The sequence below is a fragment of the Acipenser ruthenus genome, chromosome 43 (genome assembly GCF_902713425.1).
Source record: "Acipenser ruthenus chromosome 43, fAciRut3.2 maternal haplotype, whole genome shotgun sequence".
NCBI lineage: Eukaryota > Metazoa > Chordata > Actinopteri > Acipenseriformes > Acipenseridae > Acipenser > Acipenser ruthenus.
Window position 1 is genome coordinate 1,123,851 of NC_081231.1, and position 25,586 is coordinate 1,149,436.

The 25,586-nt window shown below is 41.0% G+C and overlaps 1 protein-coding gene across 18 annotated transcripts in view; it reads left to right on the top strand.

Moving 5' to 3' along the window:
* Nucleotides 1-25,586, top strand: part of LOC117962483 (neurexin-2-like) — a 431,235-nt gene that overhangs the window by 20,521 nt on the left and 385,128 nt on the right. For all 18 annotated transcript variants that reach the window (XM_059012180.1, XM_059012175.1, XM_059012177.1 and 15 more), the window contains exon 2: nt 19,920-21,155. In XM_059012180.1, coding sequence (XP_058868163.1) covers nt 20,441-21,155 — 715 coding nt within the window. In that variant the 5' untranslated portion in view covers nt 19,920-20,440. The remainder of the gene's footprint in view (nt 1-19,919; nt 21,156-25,586) is intronic.

Sequence of the window (25,586 nt, forward strand, 5' to 3'; positions counted from 1 at the left end):
TTCCGCTTCAGTGGCTAGTTGAGCATACCGCAGTTTCTTCCTCTCATACGCCTCATCTACAGCATCCTCCCATGGCACTGTTAACTCTACCAGGTGAACAAGGCGTGCTGATCCAGACCACAAGACAATATCTGGTCGAAGGTTAGTGGTGGCAATCTCAGGTGGAAAAATAAGCCGTTGACCAACATCTGCCAGCATTTTCCAGTCTCTAGCAGCTTCCAGTTGTCCTGGGCGAGGATTGGTTTTAACACCTTTTCTTGGTGGTTGCTCTCCTGGGCGGAGGAATGTTGTCTTTTGTGTGTAATGTTTTGATGGAACAGGTGGCAACTTATTGGTCATGTTACGCTTGTCTTCCAATGCTAAGGCCAAACATCGCAGCACCTGGTCATGGCGCCAAGTAAACCGTCCTTGGCTAAGAGCCACCTTACATCCTGTCAAAATGTGCCTTAATGTTGCAGGTGATGAACACAAAGGACATGAGGGATCCTCTCCTACCCAGAGGTTTAGGTTCTGTGGTGATGGGAGAACATCATATGTTGATCTGATGAGGAAACTGATCCTGCTCTGTTCCATTGACCATAGGTCTTGCCAGCCAATCTTGCGTTGTTCCACACTCTCCCATCTCATCCATTCTCCCTGTTTGGCCTGGGAAATGGCCTTTATACACCTCATCCTCTCCTCCTGCTTTTGCACCTCGTTGACTACCATCTTCCTCCTTTGAGCTGGGGCCGCCTTGTGCCATGTAGGAGGAGTTGAACTGAAACCAAGACCCCCTCTTCCATGCTGAACTTGCCCCATGATATCACCAATTCGAAGGGCAGCCTTTGCATCTTCCACAGCTTTCTTTGCCGCCCACTTTCTTCCAGTTTTCAACACAGGTGCTGCCTCCCTTACGCATTTATCGCGTGACTCTACTAATGTCATTTCCAGTCTGACCTTGGCGCACTTAAACTCCTCGGTTAGAGCAGAGACTGGTAGCTGCAGTATTCCTTTACCATAAAGTCCCACTCTGCTGAGGCAGCGTGGAACTCCCAACCATTTCCTGATGTATGAACTGATTAAAGCTTCCAGCTTCTCTACTGTTGTCAAAGAAACCTCGTACACAGTCAGTGGCCACAGCAACCTCGGCAGTAGACCAAACTGAAAGCACCAGAGTTTTAGTTTACCTGGTAGAGCGCAGCTGTCTATGCTCTTCAACCCTTCCACTGCTTGTTGTCTAACTTCTCCCACACGAACTGTGTCCTTTAGATCCCCGTCGTACCATCTCCCAAGACTCTTCACTGGCTTCTCAGACACTGTTGGTATTGCCTCACCATTAATGAAGAATGTTTTATCTACTACTTTGCCTTTAATTATAGAGATGCTCCTTGATTTAGTGGGCTTGAATTGCATTCGTGCCCATTCAATGTTATTGGTTAATTTGCCCAATAATCGATTAGTGCAGGCTACTGTTGTAGTCATGGTTGTCATGTCATCCATGTATGCTCGAATTGGTGGTAGTCGCATTCCAGAAGCCAAGCGCTCTCCTCCTACTACCCATTTTGATGCCCTAATGATTACTTCCATTGCCATGGTAAAAGCCAGTGGAGAAATGGTGCATCCTGCCATTATTCCAACCTCTAGGCATTGCCATGTAGTGCTGAATTCTGAAGTTGAAAAACTGAATTGCAAATCTCCAAAATAGGCTTTCACTAAATTTGTTATTGTCATCGGTACACTGAAAAAATCAAATGCTGCCCAAAGTAGTTCATGTGGCACTGAACCATATGCATTAGCCAAATCCAGGAATGTCACATGGAGCTCCTTCCTCTCCTTTTTAGCTGATTGAATTTGTTGCCAGATCACATTGATGTGTTCTAAGCAACCTGGGAAACCTGGAATGCCCGCTTTTTGTATTGAAGTGTCAATGAAGCAGTTCTTTAATAGGTAAGCTGACAATCTCTGAGCAATAATGCTGAAGAAAATCTTGCCTTCTACGTTTAATAGGGAAATGGGACGAAACTGACTGATGCTTGTAGAATCTTTTTCTTTAGGTATAAAGACTCCACCTGCTCGGCGCCAAGCTCTTGGTACAACCTGTTTTTCCCATGCCACTTTCATCAATTTCCACAGAATTCGTAGAACTCCTGAAGCACTCTTGTACACTCTGTACGGAACTCCATTAGGCCCTGGAGATGATGAAGCCCTTGCTTTTTTCACAGCTTGCTCTATTTCTTTCCACTTAGGTGCACAGTCCTCCATTTGGTATTCTGGTGGATTGATAGGTGGGATGTCTGACGGAACTGACATAGGCTCCTGCCTTTTTGAATCTGTATGTGTTTCCTCCAAATATCTCTCCAGCTCAACCTTAGATGCTTTTAGTGTGCCATTCTTCTCACTGGTGAATAACTTCTTTACAAATTTGAATGGGTCTTTATAAAAGTTCGCTCTCGCACGCTCCTTCTTTTTGTAGCGTTTCCGTAGGCGCTCAGCTCTGCGCAATGTTGCAAGCTTATCTTTTATGACCCTTTGTAAGAGATTGAGTCCCTCCTTCTGACTTTGTTCTGCTCTTCTCCATTGGTTCCTCAGCTGTCTCCTTTCTCTAACTAAGCGTTCAATCTCCTGCTGCCGTCTAGACTTTCCAGGAATAGTTTGTACTTTTTCCTTCCTTTTTTTAACTCCAAACCTCTCACTTCCATATGCGTAGATGATGTCCCCAAATTTATCCAGCTTCTTTTCAACTGTTCCACTTAATCTTTCCAATGCAACGCAGAGATCTGTGTTTACTGTGTCCCATGCAGTTTTCTCACAAGCTCTTGGCCATTTAACTCCAGGCTTGTGCCCGTTGAGGTTCTTTTCTCTCTTATGCTGGTTTGTCTGACCGGGTTCACAAGGATCATTAGGTTCATCACTAACTGTGTCCATGCAAGTCCTCCTCACATCTATGACAGGGGTGCTGATATCCTGCGAACTGTGGTTTGCTTCCTGTCGCTGGATTTCATTCGACTGACTTGACTGACTTCGTAAGAAGTACTGATCAATGCGAGGCCCTTGTCCCTTCTCCCTCAAGCATTTCATTCTCCCTTGATGAATCTTCAAACCCCTGACCGTTGTCACCTTGCTCCAGCCGCAGACACAAACCTGGAGTTCCATGTCTTTGTTAACTGCAGATCTTGAACTAGTCTTTTGTGAAGTACTCTCCATACTCATATCCGTTTCCGTTCCTAAGTCGTTAACCGTGTTGTCCAACGTTGAGTCATCTTCCGCCCCCGCTCTCGCAGACTCTAGGGGTATTTTTCTCTTTAATTTCTTAGAAGCCTTGGGCGGGTGTCTCCAGCATCCTGTAAACACAGAGCTGGATACTGCCGACAAGGGTAGCTAACCCTTACCAGCCCCAATGGGGTCTCTTTCCTCCTGTCAGCTGTCTCTCCAGGCTGTCACAAGGTCTTTCCCTTGTTGCCAGCTGCACTATTCACAGCAGTCACTGGACGTATCCAGATCTTCATGATTTCCATTACACGAGAGTAGATGTTAAAACTTCATGCTGATTTGAACTCGGCTCTCGCCAAGATAAGCACCAACTAAGACGTAGTTTTACAGTAAACTAATGTGATCCATATGTGTCTCCCTCCATTTACGTTTCCTTCCATATGATGATGTAGATATCCTTCTGTCTGGTGTTAATGGCTGAAGTGTAATGCTGGCTCCAGGGATCAGCTTATTTTGCCTCCCTGGCGCATCAGCACACACAACGGCTGCGATGCTGGCTCCGGGGATCAACCAAAGTGCGGCCTCCCCAGCGCATCAGCATGACAACCGTCTGGATTGAGCTAAGTAGGGTACATCTCTGGGGTTTTCAAGTGGGCACCTTCCATCCTCAGTGTTTCGTCGACTAGCCCACGACACCTCAAGAGGGCTCGACGGTGATTCTGGCGTCCCAGCATCACCCCCCTCCGTCCCCCACTCAACTCAGCCCAGCCACATAATTGATTCATTTTATTTAACATCATGTAATCAAAGAAACTACAAAATGATATCGTAAAAGCCTACCGCAAACCATAATAGTAGTACAGTATTTCGTGTTAGATTTCGAAATGTCAATTTATTTTTTATTTTTGTCAGTATGTGTGGAGTAGTGGTTAGGGCTCTGGACTCTTGACCAGAGGGTCGTGGGTTCAATCCCAGCTGGGGGACACTGCTGCTGTACCCTTGAGCAAGGTACTTGTATGTAAAAATAATGTGATATCTTGTAACAGTTGTAAGTCGCCCTGGATAAGGGCGTCGGCTAAGAAATAAATAATAATTTATGAAGCAAAATTAGTTAATGACATCTGTGCACCGGGTAAGGTGTACTGGAATCTTGGCAAATACTGCACTGTGATTGGTCGATTTTTGATATGTGATTTATAATATTCTGTGCATGCTGATGGCTATTTAAATTTCAGCCGTGGCAATGGGAGGGGGTACGTTCCTTGACGTTACTTTTATTCAGTCCCTTTGACCTGATAGTAACAGACTGTATAAAACAATGAAATCCAAACTGCTAATTATTGCCCAATAAGATAAGAAGGTCAGAACAATGTAAGCTGATAAAAAATGTATATTGTGTATGTATGAGATGCAGAACTTACAATGCATCTGTGTCTCACCATTATGAAACCTTGAAAAATGCACACAAAGGCTTGCTAATAAATATGCACTTGCAATATGACTAACAATGCTGCCATCAATATTCAATCACAGAAGAAACAGCTTTGCATTCATTTACATTATTGCTTCAGACATCAAATTACAAGTGTTCAGGCAAATGGAAAAATAAAAAGCCAACAGGACCTACTGTGAAGGTATGAAAGAAAAGGGCACAGACCACTGGGGTCTGGCAAGCTCCGGAAAACACAATGAAAAGTTTAATTAAAATGCTGTGCGATTCGGGAAACGAGAGGGGATATTTAACTAATGCAGAGCCCATTAGCATTGTTTCATGTGAATTAGCAATTCAGAACCAGTGGAAACTATTCAATCCCGTTGGAGAGTTCAAGTAAATTCTCAGTCTCAATAAACAGATAATTCACTATTTTAATAATTGGTTACAACATTTTGGCTTCTGCCTTCTTCAAGTAGCATGGTAGAAATAACTTGGTAGACTGTGTTTGAAAGTTTGATATAGGTTTGAAAGGAGGTGTAACTTCAGATCACTGTGATTCTGTCTCAACAACATGGCTAGGTAACCCATGCCATCCCCTCCTCACTCTCTGTGTGAAGAAGCGTCTCCTTCCCTCGGTCCCGAGTCTCCACCTCATTTCCAAACTGTGTGTCCTCTGGTCCTGGTTTCTGTTGGTTAGTCAATTTATTTGATATATTTTACATACTTCAATCAAGTCCCCCCTGATTCTTATTCGAGTCAAGAAATTCAGTTTCTTCTTCAAAATCTGTGCATTTGCTCGAAGCACATTTCACAATTTGATTCTATCGCTTTATTCAAAGACTGAAGAAGCTGTCTCTTCTGTTTTGTTCTTTGCTTGTTTCGTATTTTCCATTTCGCAATTTGAGGAAAACCATTTCATTTCGTTCTTTGATCATTTTTAAGTGCTCAAATCGTGAAGTGGTTATTTTGACTCTGAGTGTAGCATATATAACTGTAGTCGACTGAGTCTTTATATCAGCACAGGCTAGGTGCTTGGGGTTGTGTTTTATTAAATCTGCTGTAAAACCCTCCTGTTATTTTGCGTTTCTGACCTCTCTTAACCTTACCTCTCTCAACTCCACAACCCAATGCTAATTCCTCTAAGACAGGTATTCAAGCATGTTCTTAAATTGACTATCCTACTTAATCTTATCTAGTTTTCCTTTCCTTTCTCTCTCTCTCTTTCTCTCTCTCTCTCCATTTCACTATTTTGACCTTCTTAAGGCGTAGTAAACTCCACTCAAAGATAAATAGCCGACTGTCTCTTTGCTAGTTAACTTTCCAAACTTTCAATGTCAGTTTAATTGCTTTTTTTTACATTCCCATGGTGTTTGCTATCACTATGAGTGATTCTGGGTTCTGTTGCCCCAATATTGAGTTATCTCTCTTTTTTTTTATCAAGTACCTTTACTTGGCTTTGAGATACTTTGAGCTTGTCTGGAGAATCCTGCGTGCCAGGACTGAACAGCCGTCCTTGTTCCATTCAAATCCGGTGACAATGTGACTTTTCAACTTTGCCAGCCCCACCTTGTCTATATCAACACCGGGCTGGCAGAGTAGTCACATTGTCACATTATCTGGATGGAACGGGGAAGGCTGTTCAGCACCTGGCACTTATGAATCTCCAGACAAGCTCAAAGGCAGGTAAAGGAAGATTAAGAAAAAAAAAATGATACTGTCGACATTGGAGCAACAAGACCACTCAATGATTGCAGGCACCAAGAATTATGAAATGCAAAAAAAAAATGCACAATACCAAAAGGTTATTGTGGCCTTGAAAAAGTCCAGCGAAGAACAACCAGACCAATCCCAGGGCTATGAGCGATGCAATTAACATTAGTGAAACTAAAAAGAATTAGGAGGGGACTCGGTTGAAGTCTTTAACCTTAAAAGGCCAAAGCAGCTCTAGCCAATTAAGATCAGTACAGAAACCAGGACTAGAGGACGCAGTTGGAAATGAAGTGGAGACAGACTTAGGACAGAGGGTAGGAGACATTTCCTCACACAGAGTGGCAAGGGACGGATGGGGCTACCTAGCTGTTGATGCTGAATCATGGAGATCCTTGTGGATCTAAACTCAGACCTTTGTAGCCACAAAGGCTGGTGGTCAAGGCCTCTTGGAGAGGTTTGCTGCACCAAGATATATGGAAGCCCTCCCTGTATTGATAAACCTGCGATCGCTCCTTTAAAATAGACTGGCTGCCGGGGGTAGGTCAGAGAATTCTCTGACACACTTCTTCACCGCCATACATATTGCATTTTAAATGTGTTTAAATATTTGTTTACCAGACTCTGTGGAGCTCATTCTCAGTAAGATATGCTTATAGCTTATTTATATAGCTGCTTTAGATCTCTGCAGAGTGCAATTAAAAGCTATTTGGAGGCTTTCAACTGTAACTCACCCTGGATTGCAGCTTACGGTCTTTAACGCAAGGAGATGCATCTTGTAATTTTTAAATGCGATTTTTTTTTTTTTTACTAGTAGTTTTTTAAACTAAAGCTGGCTTTTTATTTATTTAAAATAATGGGGATCCTTATGCACTGGCCGTGTTTGTCTATCTGTCTGTTTGGCTGTCGGTCGGTCTGTCTGTCTGTCAGTCACACACATGGTGAACATGATAACTGCCGTGCACCGATCTTCACCAAAGTTTTTATCAAGCTCTGCCAGCCTCCACTAGACAATTTGGATTGAGTTTTGCTGCAATTCCTATCATCAAAAGCTACTCACTTTGTATCTTACTATTTGTTCCTTCAGATCAGAAACTGCTGAACCTTTTAGTTGTTCCAAAAAAAAAAAAAAGAAAAATCTTCTTAAATCAACTGGAATTTTTTTTTTTGCTGTTGTGCTCCTCGTTTGTGGAACTCTATCCTGGTTGACATTATTATTTATTTCTTAGCAGACACCCTTATCCAGGGCGACTTACAATTGTTACAAGATATCACATTATTTTTACATACAATTACCCATTTATACAGTTGGGTTTTTACTGGAGCAATCTAGGTAAAGTACCTTGCTCATGGGTACAGCAGCAGTGTCCCCCACCTGGGATTGAACCCACGACCCTCCGGTCAAAAGTCCTAACCACTACTCCACACTGCTGCACTGGGCAGGTTGAAACATTGGAGTCTTTTAAGTCTAAAATGCTTTTTCGAATGTGCTTTATTATAATTGGTTGTAGCTGTATTGTACATGTGAGCTCTCTTGTTTAGTTAATTTTGTATAGTGCTCTGCCGTGAAGGGCTATATAAAAATACATTTGTATTGTATTGTATTGTATTGTATTGTATTTTATTGTATTGTATTGTATTGTATGGTATTCAGTCCATACCACTATCATCTACTAGGAACCATATTAACATTGATTCAAATCTTCTGTTCCTATGTTCAGTAACAATACAGACAGACAGACAGTGGCACTACAGTCCTGCAATGCTATTACAATGGTAGCTGTAATGGGATGAGGGTGTTACTGGTATAATGGTACCACAGTCTGCTAACCTATACCCTTCCCACATTATCTTCAATGCAACCAGATTATTCTTTGCTTCTGACTGGGGCGAAGATATCTAAGCTAAGGACCAATCACATCAAATACCGGATGCTTTTCTGTCAAACACATAGAAAGTGTAATGTTAACGAAGCTAAAGCAAATGGATCTAAGAACACTCCAGTGTAGGGTTTACTTTACAGTCCTCTTTTACGAAGCAGCATTTCTTAAATCTAGTGCGGACTGCAGTCGAGGCAGGTAGGTTTGTAAATCTCGGTAGTGAAGTTCAGGTGGGTTCATATCTGCAAATCTTGTTGTCTTTTCTCCTCGCTGCTTGTAGAGTTGTGATCCGTGTTTCTCTGCGTCTCCAGGGGCTCCCAGGTAACATGTAACGAATGAGTTCATGCACTGTTACACTAGCTGCAGCAACACCATACATTTTTTATCTGCTCAGACACCCTCCTTGTTCCCAGTGCTGCTGGAATCACTGAAGACAGCAGCTAGCAGGATTACTGCCACCATCCAGCTAAATATTAAAGCTGCAGTTCTTGTGACTGAAATACATTTATATGATCCTCCTTCAAAAATTGGGGTCCCTTTTACGCACCGTCCGCTGCTCTGTCCTTCTCTGCTGGTTTATGAGCTGCAGGTTAAGCGCTACTGCGCACATTTATTAACAACTATGGGCAGCAGTGTGGAGTAGTGGTTAGGCCTCTGGACTCTTGACCGGAGGGTCGTGGGTTCAATCCCAGGTGGGGGACACTGCTGCTGTACCCTTGAGCAAGGTACTTTACCTAGATTGCTCCAGTAAAAACCCAACTGTATAAATGGGTAATTGTATGTAAAAAATAATGTGATATCTTGTAACAATTGTAAGTCGCCCTGGATAAGGACGTCTGCTAAGAAATAAATAATAATAGTAATAACTAGACAAACAAAAACACATTAACAAATAAACAGGCGCAATGGCCAAAGTAAAAGATCTACAAAAAACTTGCGGACATAACAGCGAACAAACATTAACCCCGCGATTCCCCTATTTATACACCTGTGGCTAGAGCCTCATTAACCGTTCAACATTCAATTATGGCCACAGCCACATTCTCACATGTTTTCTGGCAGGGAGGAGAATTTAACCCCCTCCCTGCCAACCCAATATTCCCCACACACATATCTCTGGTAAAATCCTGAATGGATTAAACTGCAATGTTCCGGGGGAGTCTTGTTTACATATTTCTTTTGAGCATATTGTGCAGCTGATATCTTCTCGGTTTGACACGCGGTTGCTATGACAACACGGATAATGAGGCCCAAGAGGGTGCTAGGACCACAAAACAAAATCCCATTACCCTTATCAGTTCGGCTCCAAGCTAAACATCATTTCTGGGGCAGGTTCTACAAAGAGCAACCCAACTCGTATCTGAAGATGGAACAAATTCTAGATTTTGGGGAAATGCTAAAAGAAACGCCTGTATTAAATTCAAAGGCAAACGTTTTGATTAGAAGCCGTTATTAATGTCTGTGTTAGGGGTAGCTCTGAATAATCGACGAGTCGAATGGAAAAGTGCCAGTCGCCCTCAGAAACGGGTCTAATCGCGCGTCGCGTGATTGTAAAGCATTTGTGAGGCGTGCGGTTTCAGATGGGGTTTTAAGTTGGTTTGGAAAAAAGAACGCATTAAAATATCATAGAAGCATGTCATAGAAATATTTTAAGGTACTGTATTGAATCAGCTGGTTCTCAGATCTCCAGTACTGAGTTCTCTATACTAGACTGTATTGAATTAGCTGGTTCTCAGATCTCCAGTACTGAGTTCTCTATACTAGACTGTATTGAATTAGCTGGCTCTCAGATCTCCAGTACAATACTGAGTTCTCTATACTAGACTGTATTGAGTTAGCTGGCTCTCAGATCTCCAGTACAATACTGAGTTCTCTATACTAGACTGTATTGAATTAGCTGGCTCTCAGATCCCCAGTACAGCACTGAGTTCTCTACACTAGACTGTATTGAATTAGCTGGCTCTCGGATCTCCAGTGCAGCATTGAGTTCTCTATACTAGACTGTATTGAATTAGCTGTCTCTCAGTTCCCCAGTACAGCACTGAGTTCTCTACACTAGACTGTATTGAATTAGCTGGCTCTCAGATCCCCAGTACAGTACTTAGTTCTCTGTATTAGACTGTATTAAATTAGCTGACTCTCAGATCCCTAGCATTGCTCGTTATTTGTGCTGAATTGAGATTGAGTCCTGTTCAAATGTAATATGCTGGCCCCAGCACTTAATTCTCCATTAGTTTCTTATTCAGCACCCAGTTCTGAGTGCGCTGTTATTTCAGTTTGCTTACTATCAGATCTCCCAGCACTGAACTCTGCTCTGACTCGCAGATCCCCAGTATTGAGTTTGCTTGTAATTCAATTTGCTGTCTCTTAAGATTTCTAATACCAGCTTCTCTGTACTGTATTGAATTTTCTGACTGGAAGACCTCAGGGCTAGACCTGCAAGCTTGAAATGCATAAAACATGATTTCCTTTTGTGGGCTGTACAGTGGTGAAGTTAAATAATAATATACATGGTTGCATGAAATATGTGCATGTTTTATAAAGAGGAAAAAAATAAAAAATGTTGAAGGTTTGTATCTTAAAACTGGCGACCAAACTGTGGCAATACATTTATGATTAGTAGTGTGCATTTGCCATTTAAACACAATTGCAATGGTTAAATTATTTTAGTGTATTTCTGTCAAATTTAACATTGGTTTTCACATGCAATGTTACATTAGAACATATACTATACATTTATTAAACTTCAAGTTTCTCTTTCTTTGTCATTCTTTTTCAGTCATTCTCAGTGGTTCCTTTTACAATCACTCAAATACTGTATATTTTTGCATTTGTGATAACGTGAGTCGGTTTTTAAGGTGCTTTATAGACCTGTATAGATACCTGTAACACAGGCTAGATCAACCAAAGTGTCTTTAAACTTGTAAGCGTCACCCTCAACTAATATACAGCAACGTATTTGCCAAAAACACGGATATACTTCTTCCACAGTGGCTGACCACTAGATGGCGCTGGCTCTTCTATGAAGCTTGTCTGATCTAGTCTGTGTTACACATGTCTATGGCAGGCAACTAGAACTGAACAACAGCTCCAGAACTCAGTCAAAGCACCTTAACACAGACTTATAATATATATATATAAGTCTATATATATATATATAATAATTGTCTTTGCTGCTAGAACTACTTGGAATAATTGCAAACACCATACAAAGGAACAGGGTGAAAAGCCAAGGTTCATTTTGCAAATGAATTGCATGAAAAAAGTTTCTTTTTTTTAATAACTCAATATATAAAAGTACAATAAAAAACATTTTCCTGTTCCATGAACTGAATGACGAAAGTGTATTGCTACGATATATTTTAGGATGCGACATTACTAGTTTTTTCGTTACAACCCAAACGACGAAAGGGCAAAAAGCTAGCGCTAACAACAGCAGTGTCGTCGTTCCTGTTCATCAGATTAATCGCCCCGCCTCTGGGATTGTTCAAACCTGAAGATAATGTTAAAACTGGCGAGGCAAAGGTGGGCACGCAGCTACCGATGCCAACAATAAGGCAAAAAATGTAACTTGAAGTTACTTGACGCCCTTCATCCATTCATAACACTTGTATGAACAGAGCACAGTCATTCCCTGTCAAGGGACTACGCAGTTTCAGGAAGAACTTATTAAACTGTTGAAGTTCCAAACAGCCTAGTAAAAACGATTGCTAAGAGATTACCCCAAATCAATTTCTGCCCAACACCAAGATCAATATACTCGTGTTTGTGTCAAGCCACGGCTTTATGTAATCTTTAATTTTCATCTGAACAGATGTGAATATATTGGACTTTATGCAGAATCAATTTTAAGAATCAGTTTCTTTAATTGCCTTTATTTGAGGGGGAAAAAATCCTGAAACAGGTGGCCTGTTGTTATAATAACGCTTAGCTACTTAGCTGTATTTTGCTGTATTTTGACCGGCACAAGTAAGTAGCTAATGAATAGACAACTGACCATGTGCTGAAGTTTAGGTCCATAGTATTAATAGATATGCCATGCTGTGTGTATCTATCATTAGAGTTCATATTTCATATGTCTGTTGGGCATATTTTTTTAGACTGTCCTACACCAGTAAAAAAAAAAAAAAGCTAGTAAAATATATTAACAGAAATAATAATGAGGTTTTAATAACACTACTGGCAAATATAACATAGAAAATCGAGATATCAAAAGCTCAATCAGTCTTGCAGCTATTCAATCTGGTTGTTCTATCAGTCAATCAATCAATCTGTATTTTATATAGCGCCTTTCATAGTGGAGCACCATCACAAAGCGCTTTACAAGATGCAGTAACAACAAGAAAATCCATAATACTTTAAATACAGTGAAAAATGCATAATACATGATATAGTAGCATAATACATGAACTAGTAGCAACAACACAGCAGTTAATAGCAGATATCCAGCTTAAAGAGCATGGAAAGCAAGAGAGAACAGGTGGGTCTTGAGAGTCCTAGTGATAATAAACTTATTTTTTTCTTTATAGGTCATTTTCTGTTCCTGTAGGAGTTTCAAATAAGCTGATAATGAGTGCTGGTATGCTTATTAATTGCTTGTTTTCAATGAACTTTGTAGTTTTCCTTCATTGAGAAGAGTCTTTCTGAAATACATTTTCTTTCCTCTTTTCATTACTGGCCCAAGTCTACCCTCCTCCTGATCATCCCTTTGGTCCTTGTTTATTTTACTTTTAAAACACAAGCTTTCAAAGTTGCTTATTGGTACCCACTTCCTGATCTGTAGGTCAGATTCAGTACAAAAGCTGCAGTTTTTAATTTTGAATCTATTGCGCTGTATTTGAAAGAACAGCTCCCAATGTCTCAAGCCTGTCCTGGACTGGAGGGAGCACCCTTTCTCTTAGGGGGGTGAGGGAGGGAGGGAGCAGTTCAGTCTCCATGCCTCAAGCCTGTCCTGGACTGGAGGGAGCACCCTTTCTCTTTGGGGCTGAAGGAGCAGTTCAGTCTCCAAGCCTCAACCATGTGCAATACAGCTTTACATTTGAGCTGATAATTATTTAAAACTTCTCTAGATCTCCTGGCTATTTAAACATTTTCTTTTGTCACCTACTGCTCAGTTTCTTGTGGAAAAAAAAGAACAACACCGTTTGCTGGTTTAATCATGGCATCGGCACAGGTGCCATACTTCATTTGATTGGCTAATTAAATAGGATGCTAATAGAAGTCATTATCTCCAAAAACATACCCAAGTGATTGAATATGAATAAATTAATTTAGACGTCATTAAAAAAGTATGGTAAGATGAAGCAAAGTTTTTGAAGCAGTTTTCTTAATGCTGCGCTGGAGAGCTGAGAATGGAGTGTTTAGACTAGTGTTTAAATTATAATTTCTACCCAGTTTTCTCCCCAATTGTGTTGTTATTAATCCTGGTTCACTGCTGCAATCCCCAGGCGACTCGGGGAACGGAGGCTGAAACACGCGTCCTCCGAAACACGCGTCCTGCGAAACACGCGTCCTCCGAAACATGTTTCTGCCAAGCTGTCATTTTTTGCACTGCGGATCCACAGTTAAGCTACCAGACCTGTAGTGTCGGAGGACAACACAGCTCTGAATGGCTCCACTGCAGACCCGCAGCCACCCTATCAACCACAGGGGTCGCTGGTGTGCGGTGAACCGTGGATTCCCATGCCGACCTAAGCCCTCCCTACCTGGGCCAATTCTGCGCCGCCCCCTGGGAACACCCGGTCACAGTCTGCAATGACATAGCCTGGATTCGAACCTGCGATCCAGGCTATAGGGCGCATCCTGCACTCCACGCGGATGCCTTTACTGGATGCGCCACTCGGGAGCCCTCTTTTAAGGTTTTTTGATGTAAAGATTGAAATTCTGACTTCGATGACAAGAGATGAGCTCCATGAAAATACATCTGATTAGTCAAATGTAAATATTAGTGGCATTAACAAGATTTGTCTTGAAAAACCACAACATACAATATTTCTGCCACGATCATCCTTTATGTAGAGTATTGTAATGCATTGTATTAATTAAAGTGCTGGGAAATGACTGCTGGAGAGTGTTTAAATGCAGAATTGTGCCTTTCTTAAACGCAAGTTTTTCTGGCAACTCAGCAACTAAAACAAATGCCATGACATTTCCTCCAAAATCATATTCAGCATTATTTTATTTGTCCGTACTGATTTCAGTCAGTGTGTTTCTCGTGTGCTCTCGGGGCATCTGTGATGTTGTGCAATCAGTCAGGTTAAATAAATACAAAATCAATCCACTCCAAACTGGGGCAGATTAGCTTAGCAGCAGCTAGCCAAGTCTATATAATCCATTTGCGTACATTATCGGCGGTCTATCATACTGGATATATTAGTTTGCTATTTTTTTAAATGGAAAATTGAATTACATGTCCCACGATCATGTTATTTTTTTAAAAATAAAATATGCTTAGTATTTCGTTAGCATTGAGTGTCTCTAATTATTTACATAGTATTTACTTAATGTTACAGACACATAATTATAATGTTATTATGCATAGTTACAATGTGCTTGATGTGTAGATCTTTTTGCACGATATATATAAGAAAAGGGTTAAAGTTCAGAAACTGATCCTCAGTTCTGGTTGCCTGCTGTAGACACATATAACACAGGCTAGATATTTAATAGAAGTATGGACCATCTAGTACTCTGCCACTTTGGATATCGTTTCCTCAACGCAATTTTGGTAATTGCAATATGAACCACTCATCATGATTTGAAGCACCGTACAAGAGACATAACATTTTAATACAATTTAATACGAATCAAATATCTTTTTAACGACCATACAAGTGCTTCTGTCCTTCCAGGACTATTGCTGTCTCAAGAAACTCTGTAAAGTCTCAGTTCTGCTAAGGTTTTGCTAAGTTAACGGTTTTTTTTGTGAGGGTCGATGCTGCACCTTTAAAAAAAAAAAAAATACCATAGATCACAAATAATATCCCATGCTTAATAAGATGCAAATTCACAGCCCCTGGTGTGCAAACCACAAATTGCTTTTTGACAGTATGTTTAAGACGGTAATCGAGTGTCATTTACAGGAGCCAATTTGATCTAAATTGCCTCGTACTCTGTTTCCTGGGCAGTGTGTGTGTCAGTGCGTGTGCATTTTTCTTTTTTAAATGCTGGAGCGATCAGGATCTAGTCTAGCTTGTGTAAGAAGATGCTTCTCTAGTTTTCGGGCGTTTTAAAATAAGGTAACAGCGTCTGATGAGTTCACGGCAGAGAATCACCTCATTTGCAGTGTCGGATTTCGGAGAAATAGTTTGAGCTGCTAAAACCACACCAATGCAGGCGTTCTCATTTCTACATTTAAAAATTCATCTCCTTCCCCCTTGAAGGTGTTTTTTTTAATTATTATTGTTCTATTTCCATCACTGCAGTAACTCCCCCACAACAGCACAGGAGCTGCCCTTCAGTTCCAGTTACCTCAAATAGGTTTGCAGCATAAGCTAGATCATCCAGTGTCTTCATAGAAGTAAAAGCTATTTAATGATCTGCCACTTTCGATGAAATGTCTTTTGTATTTTGCTGGCAATTCACTGCTGTGTACAACACTGTAAAATGAAGAGAAAATGTGGTACCCAGTATGTTGTAGTAAGTGGATCGTGTTTGGGGTTGCATTTGTGGGTTAGATGTAAAATCCTTAGAATATTTTATAAGAGGAGCCGATTGTATATATTCAGGGATTGCTGCTCTAGAAAAGGATATTGCTGCTCTAGAAAGAGTGCAAAGAAGATCAACCAGAATTATCACAGGTTTAAAAGACATGTCATATGCAGGCAGGCTAAAAGAATTGAATCTATTCAGTCTTGAACTACTCGGCGATCTGATTCAAGCATTCAAAATGTCAACCCAAGGGACTTTTTCGACCTGAAAAAAAGAAACAAGGACCAGGGGTCACAAACAGAGATTAGATAAAGGGGCATTCAGAACAGAAAATAGGAGGCACTTTTTTACATAGAGAATTGTGAGGGTCTGGAACCAGCTCCCCAATAATATTGTTGAAGCTGACATCCTGGGATCCTTCAAGAAGCTGCTTGATGAGATTCTGGGATCAAAAAGCTACTAACAACCACAAGAGCAAGATGGGCTGAATGGGGCCTCCTCTCGTTTGTAAACTTTCTTATGTTCTTATATAGTTAGTGAGCAAGTAGCCTGAATAAAGTCATCAGGTAGTTGTGCCTACATTGCAATAGACGAGATCTAACAATAGACCACTATGGTCATTCCATTAAAGGTAAATTCATTTTCAGCCAAGTAATAAATAACCTAGGAATTTCCCAAAGCTCAATGATCCCCATATGCTGTATGCGTTTTCGCAGTTCAGCTCCTATAAATAAACCAGTGAGGTCAACGATCTCTCTCTCAATCCCTGAGTGGCCGCTGTGTGAGGAGGCAATCTGCTGAGGTCTGATTAGAACCCTATATTCTGATGGTGCGTCTCAGCCTTCTGCCCACAGTTGGTACCGGTGGGGACGCGCAGCTGACCCAGTTTCCCCGGTCTTTGTTGAGTCGCCAGAGAGAGGGCTTTAGAAGGGTTTATCCTGCCTCTTGTGGTGCATGGATAAGCACAAAGGCATGTTTTGGTGTCAGGTTCCCCTGAGATAACGACTTTCTGGCGCCAAGCTGTTGAGGCAGTTAATTCTAACGTTACAGGGCCAGAGAGCCAAGATATTTAGTTTTTTCCTTTACAGAAAAATATACACTGGTTCACTGGAGAGAAAGGTCCTGTCTGTTGCATCCCTATATCAGTGGGATTTTAATGATGTGATAGTGCACAGACACAGCAGGGTGCACATTTTATCACAACACCTCACGATTTGTCGTTTATATCCTTTATATACCTACCTGCTTGAAAACGCTTCTTCAATTTCCGTTCAGTAATCAGTGCTATAGAAACACTAGGCACTCGTGTGTGAAAATGTTAGACCGCTTTGTGCTTTAATTAGGCATCCGAAACACCTGCTAAAAAGTCTCTTTATCATTTGTAGCTATGTGTTCCTTTTCTCTTACTATTTGAATTTAATTGCATGCGCCTATTAAACATCATCAATTCAATTTCACTAATTTGCCTGTTTTGACAAAGATTTTCAGTTCCAATGGTTTGATTTTATGTGGACAAGAAATCAAAACTACAGAAGCATTGGTGTTCTAATAAATGTACGCACTACTGCATAGTACATAAACTATGGAAAGAATTTACAGACCAACTGGGAGGCATTTTCCCTTACGCAGACCCCTTGCTTACTAAATATCTCTTTTAAAATATGCAAAAGTTGGTAATTACAAGTGTAATGGAATGAAACGTTCTCCTTTTTCTAGGAAAGCAGTACAACAACCTGATAACCTCACTTAGACTATTTGCTCACTAAATATCTGGTATCCTTAAATATACAATTGGCTCCTCTTTAAAAATATGCTTAGGATTTTAATGACAAGTCTATCCCACAAGTGCAGTGGTACCCCAGGTATGATCCACTTTCTACAATGGACTGGGCATGACATTCTCTTCATTTTGAGTTCAGAAATAGGTTTCTGGTTAATGACTGCCAAGGACAACCCTACACTGAATATTGTACAAGTCTTGGCAGTAAATGGATTGTATTTATTTTACAACAGTTTTATTAGAGAGGTAATTGAAGAGAGGTTTGGTACATGTCAAGACTGCGGATTGTGGATAATGATAATACCGGGCTGGCCTTGATATTGACTTGTCGTCAATAGGACCGTAAATGAAGTGGCCTTAATTATGAGGTGGTCTGCAGAAAATGTATTTAAGGATTAATATTAGGTCCACTGTGCAGATAATAAAAAACGATTTATTCAAAGGAGTGTCTGAGAAATGTTCATAGTTGAAGAGCCACACATGTATTGCACTGGTATTATTTTGCTCCAGAAGAGCTCTCTAATTAAGAAAAAACATTACAAGTTTGAGAATGAGAAAAGACCATTCGGCCCATCAAGGCCACTTGTTTGCACACCATTCTCCCCTACTGAGGGGGGGGGGGGGATTAATTTAAAGGCAGGCAGTGTGGTCCAGTGGTTAAAGTCCAGAGCTTGTAAACAGAAGATCACTGGTTCAAATCCCACCTTTGCCACTGACTGACTCACTGTGTGACCCTGAGCAAGTCACTTGACCTCCTTGTGCTCCATCCTGCAGATGAGGTGTTAATTCAATATCTATTGTAAGTGACTCTGCATATAATGCACCATTCACAGCCTACCTCTGTAAAGCGCTTTGTGATGGTGGTCCACTATGAAAGGCGCTATATAAAGATATTATTATTATTATTAAAAGCACAGCATTTTTTATGTTTCCACTGTTTTGGATACTTAACCTGGTAGGCTAGTCCATGTATTTATAACTGTGAAATAATGCTTCCTACCTTCTGTTCTAAACTCGACTCAGCTTCCATTCATGCCCTCTTGTTCTTCTCTCTGTGCTGAATTTGAAGTCGTGTCTTGGGTTGACTTTATCTCTACTTCATCTTGGTAGATTTTCCTAGTCCCCGTTTTCTCTCTCTGTTACATTTCTGTTTTCATCGCCAAAGGGAATGATGTGTAGAAAGTCTGGGTTTCCTTTGTGGTACAGCTACTGTTCCTGGTTTCCTGCCTTGCTGAAAAATGTGAATCTTCTCCACACCATCCTGTAGAGTTAATTAACAGCACAGTGAGAGCTCCACTGACAGATAAGCACGTTCTCTAGCTTTTAGAATTGAAGATTTATAGCTTGTCATACCTAGACTACTGCATACCTCTGTGTATAGACACTCCTGGAAATAAGCAGCAAAAAAAAAGACTGCAAAAAAGAATGTCTCATTTAATTTGCTGCAGTGGGTTAATACGCAAGTCTATCTGGTTTCTGAGTTGGTCACAAATGAAATTTGTTTGGTGGTTTCAACCCATTTAGTGGAAAGTGGTGTAATCTAATCGCAACCCCCCCCCCAAAGAAACAAAAAAACACTACAATGAATATGCTCCAAAAGAAAATGTTTAAATAGCCAGGAGAGCTAGAGAAGTTTTAAATAATTATCAGCTCAAATGTAAAAGCTGCAGTATTGCACATGGTTGAGGCTTGGAGACTGCACCCTCCCTCACCCCCTAAGAGAAAGGGTGCTCCCTCCAGTCCAGGACAGGCTTGAGGCATGGAGACTGAACTGCACCCTCCCTCACCCCCTAAGAGAAAGGGTGCTCCCTCCAGTCCAGGGCAGGCTTGAGGCATGGAGACTGAACTGCTCCTTCACCCCCTAAGAGAACAGGTGCTCCCTCCAGTCCAGGGCAGGCTTGAGGCATGGAGACTGAACTGCACCCTCCCTCACCCCCTAAGAGAAAGGGTGCTCCCTCCAGTCCAGGACAGGCCTGAGGCATGGAGACTGAACTGCACCCTCCCTCATCCCCTAAGAGAAAGGATGCTCCCTCCAGTCCAGGGCAGGCTTGAGGCATGGATATTGAACTGCTCCCTCCCTCAGTCTCCCTAAGAGAAAGGGTGCTCCCTCCATTGCACTAGATTTAACTGGTGAATTCAATTTGTTTTAACCCTAGCACTCATATATTTTGTTTTCAATTGATTTATTGTTTTTTTTGTGCACATGCTAAATGTTTTAGTTAGATTCAACTGAAAATAAATTGATTTTAATAATGTTTTTTTTGTTTCTCTTTCTTAGACCCAATTTGGACAGTTTCTTTGGAGAAACACGAACTTAAAACTATAGGATCTGGGAAGGCACTGCAGAGTATGCTCTGTGTGGTAATCACCTAGGAATCATGCATCTTATCTTGTGGGCTGTCAACACAAGATAGCCACAGCTGAAAAACTTGCCTCGCAACCTTCCAGACTCCCCATAGGAAATTGGATCTTATGACTTAATTTTTGGAAGACTTGTCCTAATTCAAAAACTGTTTTCTCATTGGCTGGGAAGGAACACTGCCTCCTCCTCCCCGCCCCCTCCCCTCAATTCTGACCAATGGAGAAGCTTAGAAAGGAAGAACACTCCTAAGGAAAGGAAGCACAGCTTTTGGAAGGAATTCTGGGAGAAGAGAAACGTTACATTAAACTGGATTGGTGGATTCTCCTTCAGAAGTCATTGGATTGGACTAAAAAGAAAGCATAGCGACCCATTTCTCTGCTAACAGTGGATTTGAAAATATTGTTGAATTTTTTTTTCTGGGTTAACTGTTTAAGAAGATGGCCACATTTTTTCCATCTAAGGTCCTGTCCCGTTTGGGTATCTTCATGGCCTTTTTGGTGTTTGGGGGAGCAATGGCGCTAGAATTCGGGGGTGCCCCAGGACAGTGGGCTAGGTACGCCCGTTGGGAAGCGGGTTCAATGGGAGAACTCAGTTTCAGCATCAAAACAAATGCTTCCAAAGCCCTGGTGCTTTACCTTGACGACGGAGGGAACTGTGATTTCTTGGAGCTTCTCATCTCGGATGGTCGTTTGCAGCTACGCTTCGCCATCTCCTGCGCGGAGCCCGCTACCGTTCACTTAGACACACCGGTCAGCGATGACCGCTGGCACATGGTCCTGCTCACCCGGAACTACCGCGAGACCATGCTGGTAGTGGACAGCGAGGCTAAGGTGTCCGAAGTGAAGTCCAAGCGGCGGGACATGTCTGTGGTCAGTGATCTGTTTGTCGGAGGCATTCCTCCGGATGTCAGGCTCTCAGCTCTCACCTCCAGCACTGTCAAATACGAGCCCCCCTTCCGAGGCCTGATCGCCAACCTGAAAGTGGGCGAGACTCCCCCCAACTTGCTCAGCAGCCAGGGAATCCAGAGTGACTTGGAGTATCTGTGTACCAAGCAGAACCCCTGCCTCAATGGGGGGCTCTGCTCCATACACCATGGGGAAGTTCGTTGTGACTGCAGTCTTACCAGGTACCAGGGGAAGTTCTGCAATGAAGGTAAGGAGAATTTGGGGTCGTTACAGTATATGTTCTCTCTAAGCCAGGGCTGTCTGAAATCGTTTTTTATAGAAGCCAGCAGTCATAGCCACTTTGGATCTTGCAGTACACTGTTGCACAACCAGATGGCGCCGGTGCTTACCAATCTAAAGATTGGTTGATCTAGCCTTTCATTATATGTATCTATGGCAGCTCCTGAATTCATTGTAAAAGCACCTTATCAAAGATAAAAATAGAAATATTTGAAAAAAGGTATAAGAAAATGATAAAGTTAATTGGAAGATATGTCCTTTTAACCCCTGAAGGTACACAAGGAATTGAAAGCTTGCTCAAATGCTTTCTTCTGAAAAGACAGTTGAGAGCGACTCAAGTATCACAGTGAAGAAAATGACCATTTGGACGACCAGATCCAACCTGATAGTAAATTTGAATTCCTGCATCTCATTGCTAAAATAAGAAAGTCATTTGTATTTGTGGGACACATATGTCCCTTGTTCCTCAAACGGTCAAGGTAATACACTTTATAATGGGTTCCCAATGGTCCTGAATCACATTTTCTGTAAATAATTCACCTAAATCATATATTATTTATTGATTGATTCTTGGGAATGTATTGGTATTATAATTAGCGCTGGGTCAAACATGGGTTTTTAATATATGAATATTCTTTCACAATCAATAAGAATAAGTGGGAAAACAAAAGCAGAACTCATACGCACATTCCATGAACAAATAAACCGATACCCCATCAACTGCCCTGTTAATGAAAGCAGTGAAACATTCTGTACAGCAGAATGCATGTTATTTATGTCAGACGTCATGTATGCATTGGTTTCCATTATTCATTACATTTAAGAACATAAGAAAACATAAGAAAGTTTACAAACGAGAGGAGGCCCCCATTCGGCACATCTTGCTCGTTTGGTTGTTAGTAGCTTATTGATCCCAGAATCTCATCAAGCAGCTTCTTGAAGGATCCCAGGGTGTCAGCTTCAACAACATTACTGGGGAGTTGGTTCCAGACCCTCACGATTCTCTGTGTAAAAAAAGTGCCTCCTCTTTTCTGTTCTGAATGCCCCATTATCTAATCTCCATTTGTGACCCCTGGTCCTTGTTTCTTTTTTCAGGTCAAAGAAGTCCCCTGTAGTCTTCTTTGTTCAAGACTGAATAGATTCAATTCTTTTAGTCTGTCTGCATACGACATGCCTTTTAAACCCGGGATAATTCTGGTTGCTCTTCTTTGCACTCTTTCTAGAGCAGCAATATCCTTTTTGTAACGAGGTGACCAGAACTGAACACAATATTCTAGGTGAGGTCTTACTAATGCATTGTAGAGTTTTAACATTGCTTCCCTTGATTTAAATTCAACACTTCTCACAATATATCCGAGCATCTTGTTAGCCTTTTTTATAGCTTCCCCACACTGTCTAGATGAAGACATTTCTGAGTCAACATAAACTCCTAGGTCTTTTTATTTGAATCATTACATTTGAACATGGTCATTCTTGCCTCTGAATACATCTGAAGCAGTGTCTGTTCCAATGCAATGGTACATCAGATTTATAGGAGGGATTCCTTGCTCCAGTTACTGCAGTCAGTTCACCGTTGAAGGAGATGTTTTAAAATAGAACCAAGACGCACACACACACACACACATAGAGTTGAAATAACCAGTGCATGTAGCTTTCCTACCACGGGGGACAAACCAAGCTGCACAACACATGGAGTTTAGAAGAGCTACAAGGAGAATCACAGGTACCATTTACCCGTGGGCTGCAGTACTGTGGCACCTCCTTTGATCTGAAAAACACTTCATAAGTGCAGCTGGACGCTGTCCAGCGAAGTTGTAAAGAAGCTGTCATTTCAATGGTTGTTTCTTCCTTGAAAGCTCCCTAGCCATTTTTTGTCAGCAACCAGGCAGCGTGGGGAAGCAACAAAACAGGCAAGGGCTCACCGAAATATTGTTATAAAACCATTTGTGTCTTTGACTTCATTGGAACATCAATTGAATTATACGATGGGTTTCGCCACTTTCAGTTTGAGTGGTTTCTGACCAGCTAAGCTGCGCCGTGATTGATTTGAATGAATGAACAAAAATAAAATGTGAAAAATATGTAAAGAAAAGCCTGAATCATAAGCACGGACACCTATCGTTTATTAAAAAATATTTGTGAGATTTATCTTTCAATAGCGCCCCCTATGGACTTGTTTTATGCCTGTAGCAATATTCAACACTACATCGGCTGGATATATTATGACAGATTTGCTTCGTGAATCTGAAACGGGTGTATTTTTGAGTGTGAGAATACACCTCGGGCATACGAAGGGTTAAGTCCGACATGGCAGACAGCATTAAGCATTTTCGCTAAACCCACACTATTGTAATTCTGAATGATTAGGCCATCAATCTCTTGCACATTTTCATGAGAGAATTTATAACTGCGTATCAAGCTGAACGCTAAGAGGAACCCTGTGAAGCTGCTTCATGAATACTGATCGCCCAGATTAGCTTCTTAACACTTGGACTTGTTACAAACTTGAACGCACCCACTGACTTCTCACTGAGTTACTGTCACGTGTCAGAAATATATTAAATATGCTGCAGTAGAATAGATTTACTTGCTGGGCTGTGCATGACATTCTGCTTTTAAGATACAGTAGTGTCCAAATGTATTAGAAAACCACAAGACAGCCTTTATATACCTACCTGCATTAAAACCTCAGGGTGTGAGAATTTCAATTGATATAGAATCAATAGGCACTCGTGTGAAAATGTTAGACCACTTTGTGCTTTAATTAGGCATCTTAAACAACTTCTAAAAAATCTCCTGCATTTTACCATTTCCTTAGTTTTAAATGACTTGCACGTGTGGCCTATTAAAGTCATCAATTAGACAAGCCTATTTTGACAATATTCCTAGATTTTTAGTTCCAGTGGTCTGATTTCATGCACCCAACAAATCAAAACTACAGAAGCAATAGGGTTCTAATAACACACTGCTGTATATTAGTTTGATTCAGTGTTTAGACCGTATGCTTAGATTGACAGGTATATGGCCAATGAAATTTATTTATTATATTACCTATGAAACATTACAAAGAACAAAATGAACCAATAATTCAACACCTTAAACAGAACACGAATGACCTACAATGTGTAGTTTCAGAAGAAGTAAATGGATACATAGATTCAATACCTGAAAGTTAAAATGTAACACTGAAAGTTAAATTAGAAAGGAGTAGTAAATCTATACACCGTTAACTATGTAGTGAATGACGTCACAAACACATTAATAGATTTAAGTTGAAATAAGTGAGTGTCGTTACTGTGGCATCATGAGCACCACTCCTCTCTTCACTCCTCTATGTTCCTCCCCTGCCCTTCTGTGTCTCCTCTCACCCACTCTCTGTCTACATGTTTTAAAAAAGGAGTTGCGAAAGTTAACCAAGTGCAGCACAGAAACCAGGACCAGAGGGCACTGTTGGAAATGAAGTGGGGTCAGACTGAAGGAGACGCTTCTTCACACAGAGAGTGGTGAGGGGATGGAATGGGTTACCTAGTCATGTTGTTGAGGCAGAATCACTGGGATCCTTTAAAACACAACTGGACACAACTGAGATCAATCAGCTGCTAGGAACCGGACGAGCACTGATGGACCGAATGGCCTCCTCTTTGTCTGTCTCGTTACTGGGTTTATAAAGCAGTTCTAGTTCTCTGTTCCTGATTGCGGGAGATCCAGAAAATATATCCCAGGGAATGAGATTTTTCTGTTGCTGAAAGGGTGCAGTTGAGGGGTTTGTCCTGTAGCGTTGGTGTTTAGTCCCTTTTGAAGCAGAGTACAGTTCTGTTATTCCAAAGCTTGTCTTTGTGTAATTTCTTGTCTCTCTTAAAATCACTTTATCTTCCTTGCTCCATTCTAATTCCACTGTATCACTCTGTAGAAACTGGAGCAGACCACAGCGTTATCAGCAAATACTGCACAGTCAGTCTTCCTGAATGGATGCCAGTAGTACTGATTAAAATGTATACATTGTGTGTAAGCACTGTAGAGAGACTCTCTGTTATATTATCCTTTTTTAGTATGGGCAAGAGAACTGACTTTTTTTAAATAATAATGTGTTTATGGGTTTTTAATTTTTTTTTAAAATATATTTTTGTATTATTATTATTTTCTATAAGATGCCCCCAGGAATTTGTAAATTTTGTGGAAAAACAAAAGACAAACAAACAAAAAAATGGGTGTAAATAATTAGTTGCCCAGTTTTTTATTATTATTATTATTATTATTATTATTATTATTATTATTATTATTATTATTATTATTATTATTTGGCAGCTGACTTACAGGTGTTACAATGCAAGGTCAATAATTGAATACAGTATAGTTTACAGTAAGGGCAAATTATGCTACTCAAAGTACAATATGAAAT